The 14,394-nt window shown below is 32.2% G+C and overlaps 2 protein-coding genes across 3 annotated transcripts; both read left to right on the top strand.

The window, feature by feature from the left end:
• Window positions 1-2,307: 2,307 nt before the first annotated feature.
• Window positions 2,308-7,505, top strand: LOC140183884 (protein RGF1 INDUCIBLE TRANSCRIPTION FACTOR 1-like). Of its 2 annotated transcripts, none has more exons than XM_072233541.1 (6): window positions 2,308-2,529; window positions 2,681-2,748; window positions 2,861-2,946; window positions 4,241-4,507; window positions 5,198-5,347; window positions 5,470-7,505. In XM_072233541.1, exons 4-6 carry the CDS (start codon window positions 4,475-4,477, stop codon window positions 5,602-5,604), a joined length of 318 nt encoding a protein of 105 aa, XP_072089642.1. In that variant the 5' UTR covers window positions 2,308-2,529; window positions 2,681-2,748; window positions 2,861-2,946; window positions 4,241-4,474; the 3' UTR covers window positions 5,605-7,505. The 2 variants fall into 2 exon arrangements, with proteins under 2 accessions (XP_072089642.1, XP_072089643.1); XM_072233542.1 differs by having other exon boundaries at window positions 2,318-2,529; window positions 3,967-4,507.
• A 1,889-nt stretch (window positions 7,506-9,394) lies between these two features.
• On the top strand, window positions 9,395-13,039 carry LOC112791659 (protein RGF1 INDUCIBLE TRANSCRIPTION FACTOR 1). The gene is made up of 6 exons (XM_072233540.1): window positions 9,395-9,626; window positions 9,778-9,845; window positions 9,959-10,385; window positions 11,339-11,605; window positions 12,298-12,447; window positions 12,570-13,039. The coding sequence occupies exons 3-6, from the start codon at window positions 10,353-10,355 to the stop codon at window positions 12,705-12,707; spliced, it is 588 nt and encodes a 195-aa protein (XP_072089641.1). The 5' UTR covers window positions 9,395-9,626; window positions 9,778-9,845; window positions 9,959-10,352; the 3' UTR covers window positions 12,708-13,039.
• Window positions 13,040-14,394: the final 1,355 nt, after the last annotated feature.

Here is a 14,394-nt window from a genome sequence, read left to right as displayed (position 1 = left end):
ATTAATTTTCTTAAAGCAATAAAAAAGCAGCTGAACAGACACGATAGTATTAAATAATGTGAGTAATGAATATGTCAAATGTTTAATTCATTAAGTGTACAGATTATTATCTTAATGTTAGAATTTATAAGGTAATTTAGAAGTGGAATATATTTTTATTTTATTAAATCAATTTTAAAATTAATTATTTACATCATGAAAATCATTATCTATATAACAAAATCGCTAATTTACTATATAACGATAGAATGATTCATAAATATTATGTCTCGTATTGTTTGGAGTAGTAATTTTGGACTTCCGGTCACATATATCCTCATTTTTTTTAAAGAAGAAGAAATAAAATAAATAATTGCATCTATTTTTTTGTCAAACTTATGATAAATATTTTTAAATTGTATGAGGATAATGTATACAAAAGTATTTTTCTAATTCAATTGGTTGACTAGATAACAATACACATCGATACAAATAAAATATTTTTATAAAAAATTAATAAATTATTAAATAAAATTTGGTTTATTATTGTGCACCATTTTGTGTATATTTCTCTTTTATACAGGAAAAATATTTTCTCATATTTTTTATCAATTATTTTTTAATTAATAATTTTAATATATTATTAATATAAAATAATTTTATATATATATTTAATTATGTAACGTAACATTAATAAAAATAATAATTTTTTACATTAATTGTATCAAAATTAATCTCATCATTTTTAACATAAAAAGTAAAAGATATAAAACAAAATGTATACAAAGATAGTGTAAGTAATATACCGTCCCATGTTATATCATGAATACCACATATTTAATAGTGATCAAAATCAATCATATTGAATTGTGTTGGAATAATTATCTTTTATGGTTTTGTCTAATGCTAGGAGCAAAGAGTGTTATTTTTTCCAATATTTTCAACGGTTTTTACTTTTTATCCATCATTTCGCATGGTAAAAAACTTCTCAAATTCAAACTCCTCCATCGGCTCCACAATTTTTTTTGGGGTTTTATTGTCTTCACAGTTTAATAAAAGTAGTAAAATAGATTGAACCGTCAAACTAATCTGCTATATCTATTAAAAAAAGACGAGTCAAATTAGATTTTAGAACTTACTAAATTAAAAAAATTTGTCAAACTTATATTGTCAAATTTGTAAGTTTTGGCGGGGCAGAATAGACTGTTCCGCCGGGCAAAAAATTTTTATTTTTATTTTTTATTAAATAAAAGAATAATTATTACTATAAAATTAATAATTATATAATTTTTAAACAGTTTTTTATTTTTTATTTTTCTTTTAGTTATTAATTTTATTTATTTTATTTTACAATTTCGTATATTTACTTAAATTATGTAATTTATTTTAAAATAAAAATGTTTCAATTGATAAATAATTAAATATTATTTTAAATAATTTTATTAAATTTAAAAATTAAAAAAATAAAAAAATTTATATTATAATTTAATTATTTTTTATTTTTATTTAATTTTTTAATTAATTTTAATGAATTTTTTTTTAAGAAAGTCAAGTGGATTAACCTACCGACTCGCAATAAAATAGAGCGAGCTAACATTTTAAACCCAATTTAGTTGGCAACCTATCTCGTTTATGGTATAACCTAGATGGGACGAGTTGGGGCGAACTGATCTGTTTTGCCAACCCTGTCATTTAGTTAAGGCTTAAAGAAATTTAGTTCGTAGTTACTTATCCTTCAAAATTCAGAATACATCAACATGTTTTTTGTTTTGCCTGCGTCTACATGGTTATAAATCGAACTTTTTTATATATATACAGAGAACGGGCTTAAAGGTCCACGAAGAAACAATAAATTTCAAACTAAATGTGATAAGAAAACTGTTTTTTTTGGTAAATTATAAGAAAACTTAATTAATTCGTTCATCTATTTGCAAGCAAACTATTTTTTTTGGTACAATTACGGGGCTAATAAAGCCCAACAAAAAGAAACCTTCTATACAAATAGATCGGGGTAATGAAGCCCCTGTGCAATCTTCATAGATGATTCTAGCTAACTCTGGAGATGGTGTATCCCAAAACAAAAAACCATCACCAGTTTCTAAGCTTTTTACCCGATTTTTCAGGCTTTTTGTTAATTTTTCAGGCTTTTAAGTTTTAAGTAGTTCTTGACATATAGCCAAGCCCATCGTGGGTTCTTGAATTGGGTCCAGCCCAGTGATTGCTTCCTCGTTTTGCTTAGTACAATCCAAATTCCAAAGAAAAAAATCATTATCATTATATAATTACAAAACAAAACTCATTATATATCGAAAAAAATTAAAATAAAATGAGAATATTTGACAAGCACACTAACCCAAAATGGAAATAGCACGATCATTATTGACTTGTTCGGGTTGTGATGAAGAAGAACCCTACCTGCTTTATTGCATGCTCAGCAGCGGCATAACTTCATTGCACGTTTCCAACAATGGATGCCACTGAGGGCAATGCGCGCATACTCAATTTGGTGTTTCTGCTTCCCCGTCAAAACGCACCTCCATTCTCTAATGTGTAAGTGCCTTCACCTCTTAAAGCTTGCAACTTTGTTTGCCATTTGAATGAAAGAATAGTGAAAACCTTAGTAGTGGTGATTTATGAACACTTATCCGGAGCAAACCTTCATATATGTTATCCTTTGCATAAGAACAATATATTGTTGCAGCTTTTGCGTTTTGATTATGGGACCGTTGAGGTTTCACCAGGAATCCAGGACTTCTGCTGATGCAAAAGGTGCTAAAACTTACAATGATATTTAAGACTTATTGTTTTTTTCTTTTGCTTTTTTTAACTTTTTCTTCTGAATAAAATGCATTGTTTCTTCTTGAACTCATTTGTTGATAAGGTTGACAGTTGATGAGAAAATCAGCATGAATTCCAAGGGGGCTAATGACAGTTGTTTGACTTATCTGATTGAGATGAGTAATTGAGGTAACAGTCAACTTTTGTTCTTCAATTTTCCATCAACAATTCATAATTTGCATATTCAGATGCCCATTTCTGGATTAATATACTATATTTCTTAGCACCCTAGTTCTAGTCATATAAGGTAACACTCGATCAGAAGGAAAGGAAGCACCACTGCCAAATAAACACTCTGTCCTAGGTTTAGAAAATTAGAAAAAAAAAAGAAGATAAAACAAGATGCGCCGCTTCGAGTAATCTTTTTCCCTCTTCCTTTCCTTCTTGTTCTTCACCCAGACTGGACTCTCCATTTGAATCCGAAAGTAGGAACCAATGAGTTCTTCTTCGTCTAACCAAGTGGCCAAGGTAGGTGTACAGAAATTTTTTTTCTGTTATATGTTTTCTCTGTACAATCATCTGAGAAGCATTTAGCAAATGCTCCTTTATCTTTGGTATCCTGTTCATCCTTGCTGCAATCATGAGAAAAACTGAATCAATGGAGTGTTTCTAGAGGACAACTTGTTCATGGTTTGGTATTTTAATTAAGAATTTATATAGCACAAACCCTTTCTGCTTGATAAACCATTCAGAGAGAAAGAGTATATCGATTTCATTCTCAGATGCACTCAAATTGAATGCTAGTCAAATGAGTAGCTGAAAGTGACCAGAATAAAGATTTGGTTTCTCAGTTTATATGCTCACGATGGAAGTTAAATAAAAGGTCAATGAAACTTGAATGGAGTTTAGATATATCAAACTGTTAGTTCTTAAAGGCTGTAATTTTTTCATAGATTCAGTCCTAACGTAATTAATACAAAATATTTCTTATTTTCTATTTTGGTTGAGGATTGTAGTCTTATGAGTTTTCCTAGGGTTGAAATGTGAGAATTTATATGTTGTCAGATTTGAATAGCAAACTGCTTCAGCAAAGACAGAAAGAACTGCTGTAGTTATTGTTTTCAATGTGATCCTCAAATTGTAGTCTGCTTTACTTAAAATTAATAGATACTGTTATTTTAATTGCTGCATGCATATTGCTTTCTTCAGTTTCAAATGTAAAAGACAACACTGTTTTGGCAACAAAGTGAATTTGGATGCATCGATGCGTCCAAATGAACAAACTATGTTTCTGACCTCATAATGCCAACATTCAAGCAGGATACCTGACTTTTACGGCACACAGAGACTTGAAGATATACAGTGAATTTTCAATTTTTAATTTTATTATTATTATTATTGTTAAGAAAAAAAAGGTGGATGATATTTTGTAACTCGTTAATTTGAATTATATACTTTAATGATGTGTTTACTTTTTTTTTAGGCTAAGAAAGTGAAGAAAGCTCTTCAGCCAGAGTGGCTTAAGTCTCTTCTGAAAAGGACTTTCTTTGAATCTTCCTGTGCAACACATCCTGTGCTTAAGAATGAGTTAAACCAATACTGTGTAACCTGTACTGAGCTAATTTGCCAAAATTGTGCATCTGGACCCAAACATGTTCTTCATAAGCTGATCACAATCTACAAGCATAGTTACAAAGCTGTTGTTCGCATTGATGCTATGAGAGAGCATATTGACTGCTCACAAATTCAGGTATGATTATCCTACCTTAATGTAAGTTTCTAACATATTATTTCATGAGTAGTTTTCGAATCCTATGGATTTGTTATTTAACGTACTATTGGTTACCTGAATTTATGTGGGTAGTGGGTTTGGCCGTTAATAAATATTGATTGTCTGTTCTTCTGATTTAATGCATCATTTAGTTCTTTTCCTTCTAGGTGTTTGTTGTGTGATTCACTTTTCATAATTCATAGGGAGTATCTTTGCTCGATTTAACCCAAGTGACTATTCTTAGTATGTAATAAAAATTTCATTGTCATATGATCTTTGGAATAACTTCCCAACTGATGATTGTATACAACTTGTATGAATATTGTGGTTGGCATGAAAATCCGAGACAGACAATACATCAATCAATATCACTCAAACTTTTGCTAATTGTGTGCTAATTCTTCTGATGAATATCCTTTTACTGGGATCGTTCGCAAGTCCTAACCACATCATTGTGTTGTTGTCCTGTTTACTTTGCAGTGCATATTAAGTTAACATAGAAGGCCAAATTAATTTTCTGATAATCCTGAAACATTCAAATCTCTTCTGTGAACTTTCTGATAATAGCTATAATTCTATATTGCATTCTTCTCTGGTGACAAAACTTAAGTATCACATCAAGATAGTACACCTCAGCAATCATTTCACTCGAAACTTTTATGCGTGCAGCCTTACAAATCCAATAAGCTTTCCGTTATTGCTCTGGAGCCTCTTCCGCACCATGGTTCTGTAAAATGGAGAATGGCATCATCATGCAAGACCTGTAGGAGAAAGTTGGCCAACCCCAATTTATATCGCTACTGCTCCATATCTTGCAAGGTGCTGAGAGTAAAGTAGTAAACTTAGCATCATCCACAATCTTGATTTTCCATCCCCTAACACCTTCCATTAAATTCGTGATTTGAATTATCACTCTCTGACTATTTAATCTGAAATCTCAGGTCCGAGCTGTTTTAAAGAAGTCTGATCATTCAGTTCCTCCGTTCATTTTGCTTAAGGAGGATCAAAAGGAGGAAGCTGGTGTTGGGAATAAGACACTATTCCCCCTTGAGAAAACACCTTTGACAGAGAAATAAAATAGACACAATCACAACACAAGAATTTAACATGGAAACTCCAATTACCGGAGAAAAAACCACGGCCGTTGTCAAATGACAACCAGAGAATATCACTATGTGAAAATTATTACAACACATAGACTTCTTTCTCTCACCGGCACCCCAGTACACCCACACTCTCTCAAAGCAAATATCTAACTACACCTCACAACACTCTCTAATCAAAGAGTACAGAGGAAAAGAAAAATCAGATACAAGCTTAAAGTGTTTCTGACTGGTGCAAAAACAAATGAAGAACTTAGCCTCATATTTATAGCCTAGGCCACCCACTCCATTTGCTATCCTAAGCAATGTGGGACTAATTCAACCAAATCCTAACAATCTCCACCTTGATTGAAATAGTCACACATCTTCAGCTTCCATTGTCAACACCGACAATTCTTTGCTGCTATTGTCTATACCGACAATCATAGTTCAGAGAACTATCATACTCCACCATGAAAGTATACTTACTTGGAATTAGACCACTCCAAGCATTTTGCCTTGGTACAGATCGAAACCTTGCTGAAAATTCATGGTGCAACTTCCAAATTGGCTTTTCCTGGAAGTTCTTCAGCCATCGACCTAACTCCGCCACACACCTTGCATCTCAACGCCAACCAATGCCCGTGTGCAATTGTGGACCCGATTGCCACAACTCATCCTTATCCATGGCAGTGCGGTAATACCATGAGGATACTTCTTGTCTTTTAGAGAACATCATCTTCTCTCATAGAGAGAGCAACCAGAGATCTTCTCCTTCAACGCCTTGTGCAAACCTGATTGTATCAACACATCCTTGACTTGTATTTGCCACAAGCCAAAATTGATTTTTCCATCAAATTTCTCTATTTCAAGCTTCACAGCACTTGAATATCCTGACATTGTTGCAACTGTATACTGGAATAGTATAACTCAACTGTAGACCATGCACTAGGAAGGGTCCCCAGGAAAGAGAGGTGGGTCACAATGGACACACTTAAATACCAAGTCTTTCCTTAGCCAGAACCTTTTCCAAACTGCACTCTCACAGAGTCACACTGCCTTCCAGCAACAACAACAGCAACCAAAGATCAACCTCAAGCCACAGGATAAAATTCTTTTCTGATGTGGAAGGTCAGACTAGGCTGCAACCACAGAGCATACTAAGAATAAATCCTACCGAACCGAAGCTCTGATACCACTTGTTGGGAATAAGACACTATTCCCCCTTGAGAAAACACCTTTGACAGAGAAATAAAATAGACACAATCACAACACAAGAATTTAACGTGGAAACTCCAATTACCGGAGAAAAAACCACGGCCGTTGTCAAATGACAACCAGAGAATATCACTATGTGAAAATTGTTACAACACATAGACTTCTTTCTCTCACCGGCACCCCAGTACACCCACACTCTCTCAAAGCAAATATCTAACTACACCTCACAACACTCTCTAATCAAAGAGTACAGAGGAAAAAAAAAATCAGATACAAGCTTAAAGTGTTTCTGACTGGTGCAAAAACAAATGAAGAACTTAGCCTCATATTTATAGCCTAGGCCACCCACTCCATTTGCTATCCTAAGCAATGTGGGACTAATTCAACCAAATCCTAACAGCTGGAACCAGCAAGCGGGTAAATAAGAGAAAGGGAACCCCTGCCAGAGCTCCCTTCTTCTAAAGGCCTCCGGTTATGTAATAATCAAAGAAGCTGCTCTATTTCTTATGTAAAGAGATTCTTTAACATCTGAATTTTCGTCTTTGGTGACTTCTACCTTTTGATTATCATATGACTATGCATGAGGTTACTTCAAACTTGATGACATTCTGGCTAAGTTGCTGTTTGTGGTTTTATGACATTCTACTTTTTGTGGGTGGATTGCAGATCCATGATATGTTTTTTGTGTTAAAGAGTATATAATACATGCTCTTAAGTCGAACATATTTAAACTTAAAAATGCTCAAATTCAAGATTTCACAATAATAAAAAAATCAAATCATATCACAGGTCTAGGTCATTTCTCTCCTTAAACCATTTACATGTGTTTTAAAGTTTAAAGTTTAAACCATAATTTCTACCTATGAGTATAATATCCCTAATACAGTTCCATCATTTGGAACAATGGACACTCATGACATTTGGCAGGGTTGTATGATATTGAATTATTGACATTCTAAATGTCATTTTCAAAATTGAAAAACCAACTAAACATATGATCCTTCCAGCATGAACTGTTGCAGACTGCATAGTCTGTAGTAATGGTATTGCCATGCTTATGCATCTTTTTTAGTGAAGGCTTTTTATGTTTAGCCCAAGGTATTAAGTAGTCTCTTTGTTTAATACAATTAAATGGTGTCTAGTTTTATATGACATATCATTACATTGTGACTTATATGACATATCATTACATTGTGACATTGAGGGGACAATTTATAGTAAGATTTCATTATAATTTAAAATTGGATTGTTCAAATCTTAGTTCCTGTTCACTTTAAGTAATTGCTTTGCCATATAAAATCATCGTTAGGCCATCTTTGATATTAAATTCCTAAAGAATAGAAACATTAGTAAAAAAAGTGTTTGTTTGGGCGTCATTATTTTGATAAAAAATATTTTTTTTAATAAAAAAAGATTTTTTTTATTTTTTAGCGTATTTGACAAATTTTTAGTAGTAAAAGTAAAAGTACTAAAAAAATAAAAAAAACATATTTCTTGAGAAATTGTAATTATATCTTTTTTTAAAAGATTTTTTTCATTAAAAAAAGAGATATTTTTCATGTAATAAATAAATAAAAAATACTTTTATATTGTTATACATAAATATAATTAATAGATAAAAAATTTTTTTTACCTAAAATATTCAAACATAAAATTATTTTTACTTTTTCTTAAGATCTTTTAAAAAAAATAACTCAATTTAAAAAAAAAAAACTCACCGGTACAAGTCCAAAAAGATGCCGCCTCTATTTCGTTTTTAGCTTAAGGTTTTTTCATTTATGTCGTCATTTTTTTTAGTGATAAAGTCTTATATGTATAGCAAAAGGAATTTCACATTCTTTATAAGTTCAATCATGCTACGTTTTAAAAAACATTATTTCTTAGTTAATTTTTTAATTATTAATTTTAATAAATTTTATTTAAAAAAAAATAAAAAAGGTTAACTTGTCGACCTACTAATCTACTATAAAATAGGACGAACTAGCATTTTAAATCTATTTTAATTGGCAGCCCGTCTTATTTATAGTATGAGCCTAAACGGAACAAGTTGGGGTAGACCGACCCACTTTGCTACCCCTACTAATTACTTAAAGCTTAAAGAAATATAGTTAGTAGTTACTTATCCTCGGAAATTTAGAATACATCTACATGTTTTTTGTTTTGCCTACGTCTACATGGTTATAAATCGAACTTTTTTATATATATACACAGACCGGGCTTAAAGGTCCACGAAGAAGAACCAATAAATTTCAAACTAAATGTGATCAGAAAACTTGTTTAATTCGTTCATGTATTAGCAAGCAAGCTATTTCTCTACGAGGAATCTGCTTTTTGTTAATTTTCAGGTTTTTTTTTGGACCCGATTTTTCAGGCTTTTTGTTAATTTTTCAGGCTTTTAAGTTTTAAGTAGTTCTTGACATATAGCCAAGCCCATCGTGGGTTCTTGAATTGGGTCCAGCCCAGTGATTGTTTCCTCGTTTTGCTCAGTACAATCCAAATTCCAAAGAAAAAAATCATTATCATTATATAATTACAAGACAAAACTCATTATATATGGAAAAAAATTAAAATAAAATGAGAATATTTGACAAGCACACTAACCCAAAATGGAAATAGCACGATCATTATTGACTTGTTCGGGTTGTGATGAAGAAGAACCCTACCTGCTTTATTGCATGCTCAGCAGTGGCATAACTTCATTGCACGTTTCCAACAATGGATGCCACTGAGGGCAATGCGCGCATACTCAATTTGGTGTTTCTGCTTCCCCGTCAAAACGCACCTCCATTCTCTAATGTGTAAGTGCCTTCACCTCTTAAAGCTTGCAACTTTGTTTGCCATTTGAATGAAAGAATAGTGAAAACCTTAGTAGTGGTGATTTATGAACACTTATCCGGAGCAAACCTTCATATATGTTATCCTTTGCATAAGAACAATATATTGTTGCAGCTTTTGCGTTTTGATTATGGGACCGTTGAGGTTTCACCAGGAATCCAGGACTTCTGCTGATGCAAAAGGTGCTAAAACTTACAATGACATTTAAGACTTTATTGTTTTTTTCTTTTGCTTTTTTTAACTTTTTCTTCTGAATAAAATGCATTGTTTCTTCTTGAACTCATTTGTTGATAAGGTTGACAGTTGATGAGAAAATCAGCATGAATTCCAGGGGGGCTAATGACAGTTGTTTGACTTATCTGATTGGGATGAGTAATTGAGGTAACAGTCAAGTTTTGTTCTTCAATTTTCCATCAACAATTAATAATTTGCATATTCAGATGCCCATTTCTGGATTAATATACTATATTTCTTAGCACCCTAGTTCTAGTCATATAAGGTAACACTCGATCAGAAGGAAAGGAAGCACCACTGCCAAATAAACACTCTGTCCTAGGTTTAAAAAATTAGAAAAAAAAAAAAGAAGATAAAACAAGATGCGCCGCTTCGAGTAATCTTTTCCCCTCTTCCTTTCCTTCTTGTTCTTCACCCAGACTGGACTCTCCATTTGAATCCGAAAGTAGGAACCAATGAGTTCTTCTTCGTCTAACCAAGTGGCCAAGGTAGGTGTACAGAAATTTTTTTTCTGTTATATGTTTTCTCTGTACAATCATCTGAGAAGCATTTAGCAAATGCTCCTTTATCTTTGGTATCCTGTTCATCCTTGCTGCAATCATGAGAAAAACTGAATCAATGGAGTGTTTCTAGAGGACAACTTGTTCATGGTTTGGTATTTTAATTAAGAATTTATATAGCACAAACCCTTTCTGCTTGATAAACCATTCAGAGAGAAAGAGTATATCAATTTCATTCTCAGATGCACTCAAATTGAATGCTAGTCAAATGAGTAGCTGAAAGTGACCAGAATAAAGATTTGGTTTCTCAGTTTATATACTCACGATAGAAGTTAAATAAAAGGTCAATGAAACTTGGATGGATTTTAGATATATCAAACTGTTAGTTCTTAAAGGCATATTTTTTTCATAGATTCAGTCCTAACGTAATTAATACGAAACATTTCTTATTTTCTATTTTGGTTGAAGATTGTAGTCTTATGAGTTTTCCCAGGGTTGAAATGTGAGAATTTATATGTTGTCAGATTTGAATAGCAAACTGCTTCAGCAAAGACAGAAAGAATTGCTGTAGTTATTGTTTTCAATGTGATCCTCAAATTTTAGTCTGCTTTACTTAAAATTAATAGATACTGTTATTTTAATTGCTGCATGCATATTGCTTTCTTCAGTTTCAAATGTAAAAGACAACACTGTTTTGGCAACAAAGTGAATTTGGATGCATCGATGCGTCCAAATGAACAAACTATGTTTCTGACCTCATAATGCCAACATTGAAGCAGGATACCTGACTTTTACGACACACAATCAATTGAAGATATACAGTGAATTTTCTATTTTTATTTTTATTATTATTATTATTGTTAAGAAAAATAAGGTTGATGATATTTTGTAACTCGTTAATTTGAATTATATACTTTAATGATGTGTTTACTTTTTTTTAGGCTAAGAAAGTGAAGAAAGCTCTTCAGCCGGAGTGGCTTAAGTCTCTTCTGAAAAGGACTTTCTTTGAATCTTCCTGTGCAACTCATCCTGTGCTTAAGAATGAGTTAAACCAATACTGTGTAACCTGTACTGAGCTAATTTGCCAAAATTGTGCATCTGGACCCAAACATGTTCTTCATAAGGTGATCACAATCTACAAGCATAGTTACAAAGCTGTTGTTCGCATTGATGCTATGAGAGAGCATATTGACTGCTCACAAATTCAGGTACGATATCCTACCTTAATGTAAGTTTCTAACGTATTATTTCATGAGTAGTTTTTGAATCCTATGGATTTGTTATTTAACGTACTATTGGTTACCTCAATTTATGTGGGTAGCGGGTTTGGCCGTTAATAAATATTGATTGTCTGTTCTTCTGATTTAATGCATCATTTAGTTCTTTTCCTTCTTGGTGTTTGTTGTGTGATGCACTTTTCATAATTCATATGGATAATTATCTTTGCTCGACTTAACCCAAGTGACTATTCTTAGTATGTAATAAAAATTTCATTGTCATATGATCTTTGGAATAACTTCCCAACTGATGATTGTATACAACTTGTATGAATATTGTGGTTGGCATGAAAATCCGAGATAGACAATACATCAATCAATATCACTCAAACTTTTGCTAATTGTGTGCTAATTCTTCTGATGAATATCCTTTTACTGGGGTCGTTCGCAAGTCCTAACCACATCATTGTGTTGTTGTCCTGTTTACTTTGCAGTGCATATTAAGTTAACATAGAAGGCCAAATTAATTTTCTGATAATCCTGAAACATTCAAATATCTTCTGTGAACTTTCTGATAATAGCTATAATTCTATATTGCATTCTTCTCTGATGACAAAACCTAAGTATCACATCAAGATAGTACACCTCAGCAATCATTTCACTCGAATCTTTTATGCGTGCAGCCTTACAAATCCAATAAGCTTTCCGTTATTGCTCTGGAGCCTCTTCCGCACCATGGTTCTGTAAAATGGAGAAGGGCATCATCATGCAAGACCTGTAGGAGAAAGTTGGCCAACCCCAATTTATATCGTTACTGCTCCATATCTTGCAAGGTGCTGAGAGTAAAGTAGTAAACTTAGCATCATCCACAATCTTGATTTCCCATCCCCTAACACCTTCCATTAAATTCGTGATTTGAATTATCACTCTCTGACTATTTAATCTGATATCTCAGGTCCAAGCTGTTTTAAAGAAGTCTGATCATTCAGTTCCTCCCTTCATTTTGCTTAAGGAGGATCAAAAGGAGGAAGCTGGAACCAGCAAGCGGGTAAATAAGAGAAAGGGAACCCCTGCCAGAGCTCCCTTCTTCTAAAGGCCTCCCGGTTATGTAATAATCAAGGAAGCTGCTCTATTTCTTACGTAAAGAGATTCTTTAACATCTGAATTTTCGTCTTTGGTGGCTTCTACCTTTTGATTATCATATGACTATGCATGAGGTTACTTCAAACTTGATGACATTCTGGCTAAGTTGCTGTTTGTGGTTTTATGACATTCTACTTTTTGTTGGGTGGATTGTAGATCCTCTGATATGTTTTTTGTGTGTTAAAAGAGTATAATACATGCTCTTAAGTCTAACATATTTAGACTTAAAAATGCTCAAATTTAAGATTTTTCACAATAATAAAAAAATCAAATCAAATCAAATCTCAGGTCTAGGTCATTTCTCTCCTTAAACCATTTACATGTGTTTAAAGTTTAAAGTTTAAAGTTTAAACCATCATTTCTACCTATGAGTATAATATCCCTAATACAGTTCCATCATTTGGAACAATGGACACTCATGACATTTGGCAGAGTTGTATGATATTGAATTATTGACATTCTAAATGTCATTTTCAAAATTGAAAAACCAACTAAACATATGATCCTTCCTGCATGAACTGTTGCAGACTGTATAGTCTGTAGTAATGGTTTTGCCATGCTTATGCATCTTTTTTAGTGAAGGCTTTATGTTTAGCCCAAGGTATTCAGTAGTCTCTTTGTTTAATACACTTAAATGGTGTCTAGTTTTATATTGACATATCATTACATTGAGGGGACAATTTATAATAAGATTTCATTATAATTTAAAATTGGATTGTTCAAATCTTAGTTCCTCTTCACTTTAAGTAATTGCTTTGCCATATAAAATCATCGTTAGCCCATCTTTGATATTAAATTCCTAAAGAATAGAAACATTAGTAAAGAAAAAGATGCTGCCTCTATTCCGTTTTTAGCTTAAGGTTTCTTTCATTTATGTCGTCATTTTTTTTAGTGTTAAAGTCTTATACGTATAGAAATAGGAATTCCACATTCTTTATAAGTTCAATCATGCTACGTTTTAAAAAACATTATTTCTTAGTTAACTTTTTAGGCTAAATCAAGTTTATTCAATCTAATATGATATCCGGATTATCATAAAATTGTTATTAGGCTACATATTTCCAATCAATCAAATTTCACGTTCCGGTTACTTATCCAGTGCTAAACATGAGAGGATGTATTAAAATCTCACTTTAGACTATTTCACATTGAAAAAGAATAGAAAATTATATTTTAATTAGTCAACATTAGTTAATTTGGTTATTATGAAATTATTCCTTTGATCTCTTTTTTTCTTTTGAATGGTTTAGTGTTTAGAATTTAAAATTTAAACATAAAATTTAAAATTTAATATTAAAATATATTTTTTTAAAAAATTAACTAATATTAACTAAAAAAATTTTGGTTGCTAGTTGAACTCATTTATGTTTTAGACAATCCTCTAATTAACCCTTTGGTTGAGTTTAGATTATTCTCACTAAATTGTAAGAGAAAGTTCGTGTCTCTTCTTGTTTAGCACGCCAAAGACTTTTACTTGGTAAAGAAGAAAATATATTTGGGACACTACAGCCACAATTTTTTCTTTGACTAGACTTGAATTGGGTTTCAATCACTTGCAATAAACTTTGTGAAGCAATTATATGATGATGATGAATATGAGATTAGGGGAAGTCTTATGTTCAAGCGTGCCAATCCTT

The sequence above is a fragment of the Arachis hypogaea genome, chromosome 3, assembly GCF_003086295.3.
Source record: "Arachis hypogaea cultivar Tifrunner chromosome 3, arahy.Tifrunner.gnm2.J5K5, whole genome shotgun sequence".
Lineage (NCBI taxonomy): Eukaryota > Viridiplantae > Streptophyta > Magnoliopsida > Fabales > Fabaceae > Arachis > Arachis hypogaea.
The sequence above is the reverse complement of the archived record's forward strand: the minus strand, read 5'-3'. Positions and strand labels throughout refer to the sequence as shown.

Bases quoted from the DNA above. Each gene is read 5' to 3' on its own strand.
- LOC140183884 (XM_072233541.1), top strand. From the start codon at position 4,475: ATGAGAGAGCATATTGACTGCTCACAAATTCAG. The intron at 4,508-5,197 runs GTATGATTATCC...TTATGCGTGCAG, and splicing joins TTGACTGCTCACAAATTCAG to CCTTACAAATCCAATAAGCT. The intron at 5,348-5,469 runs GTGCTGAGAGTA...CTGAAATCTCAG, and splicing joins ACTGCTCCATATCTTGCAAG to GTCCGAGCTGTTTTAAAGAA.
- LOC112791659 (XM_072233540.1), top strand. From the start codon at position 10,353: ATGAGTTCTTCTTCGTCTAACCAAGTGGCCAAG. The intron at 10,386-11,338 runs GTAGGTGTACAG...ACTTTTTTTTAG, and splicing joins CGTCTAACCAAGTGGCCAAG to GCTAAGAAAGTGAAGAAAGC. The intron at 12,448-12,569 runs GTGCTGAGAGTA...CTGATATCTCAG, and splicing joins ACTGCTCCATATCTTGCAAG to GTCCAAGCTGTTTTAAAGAA.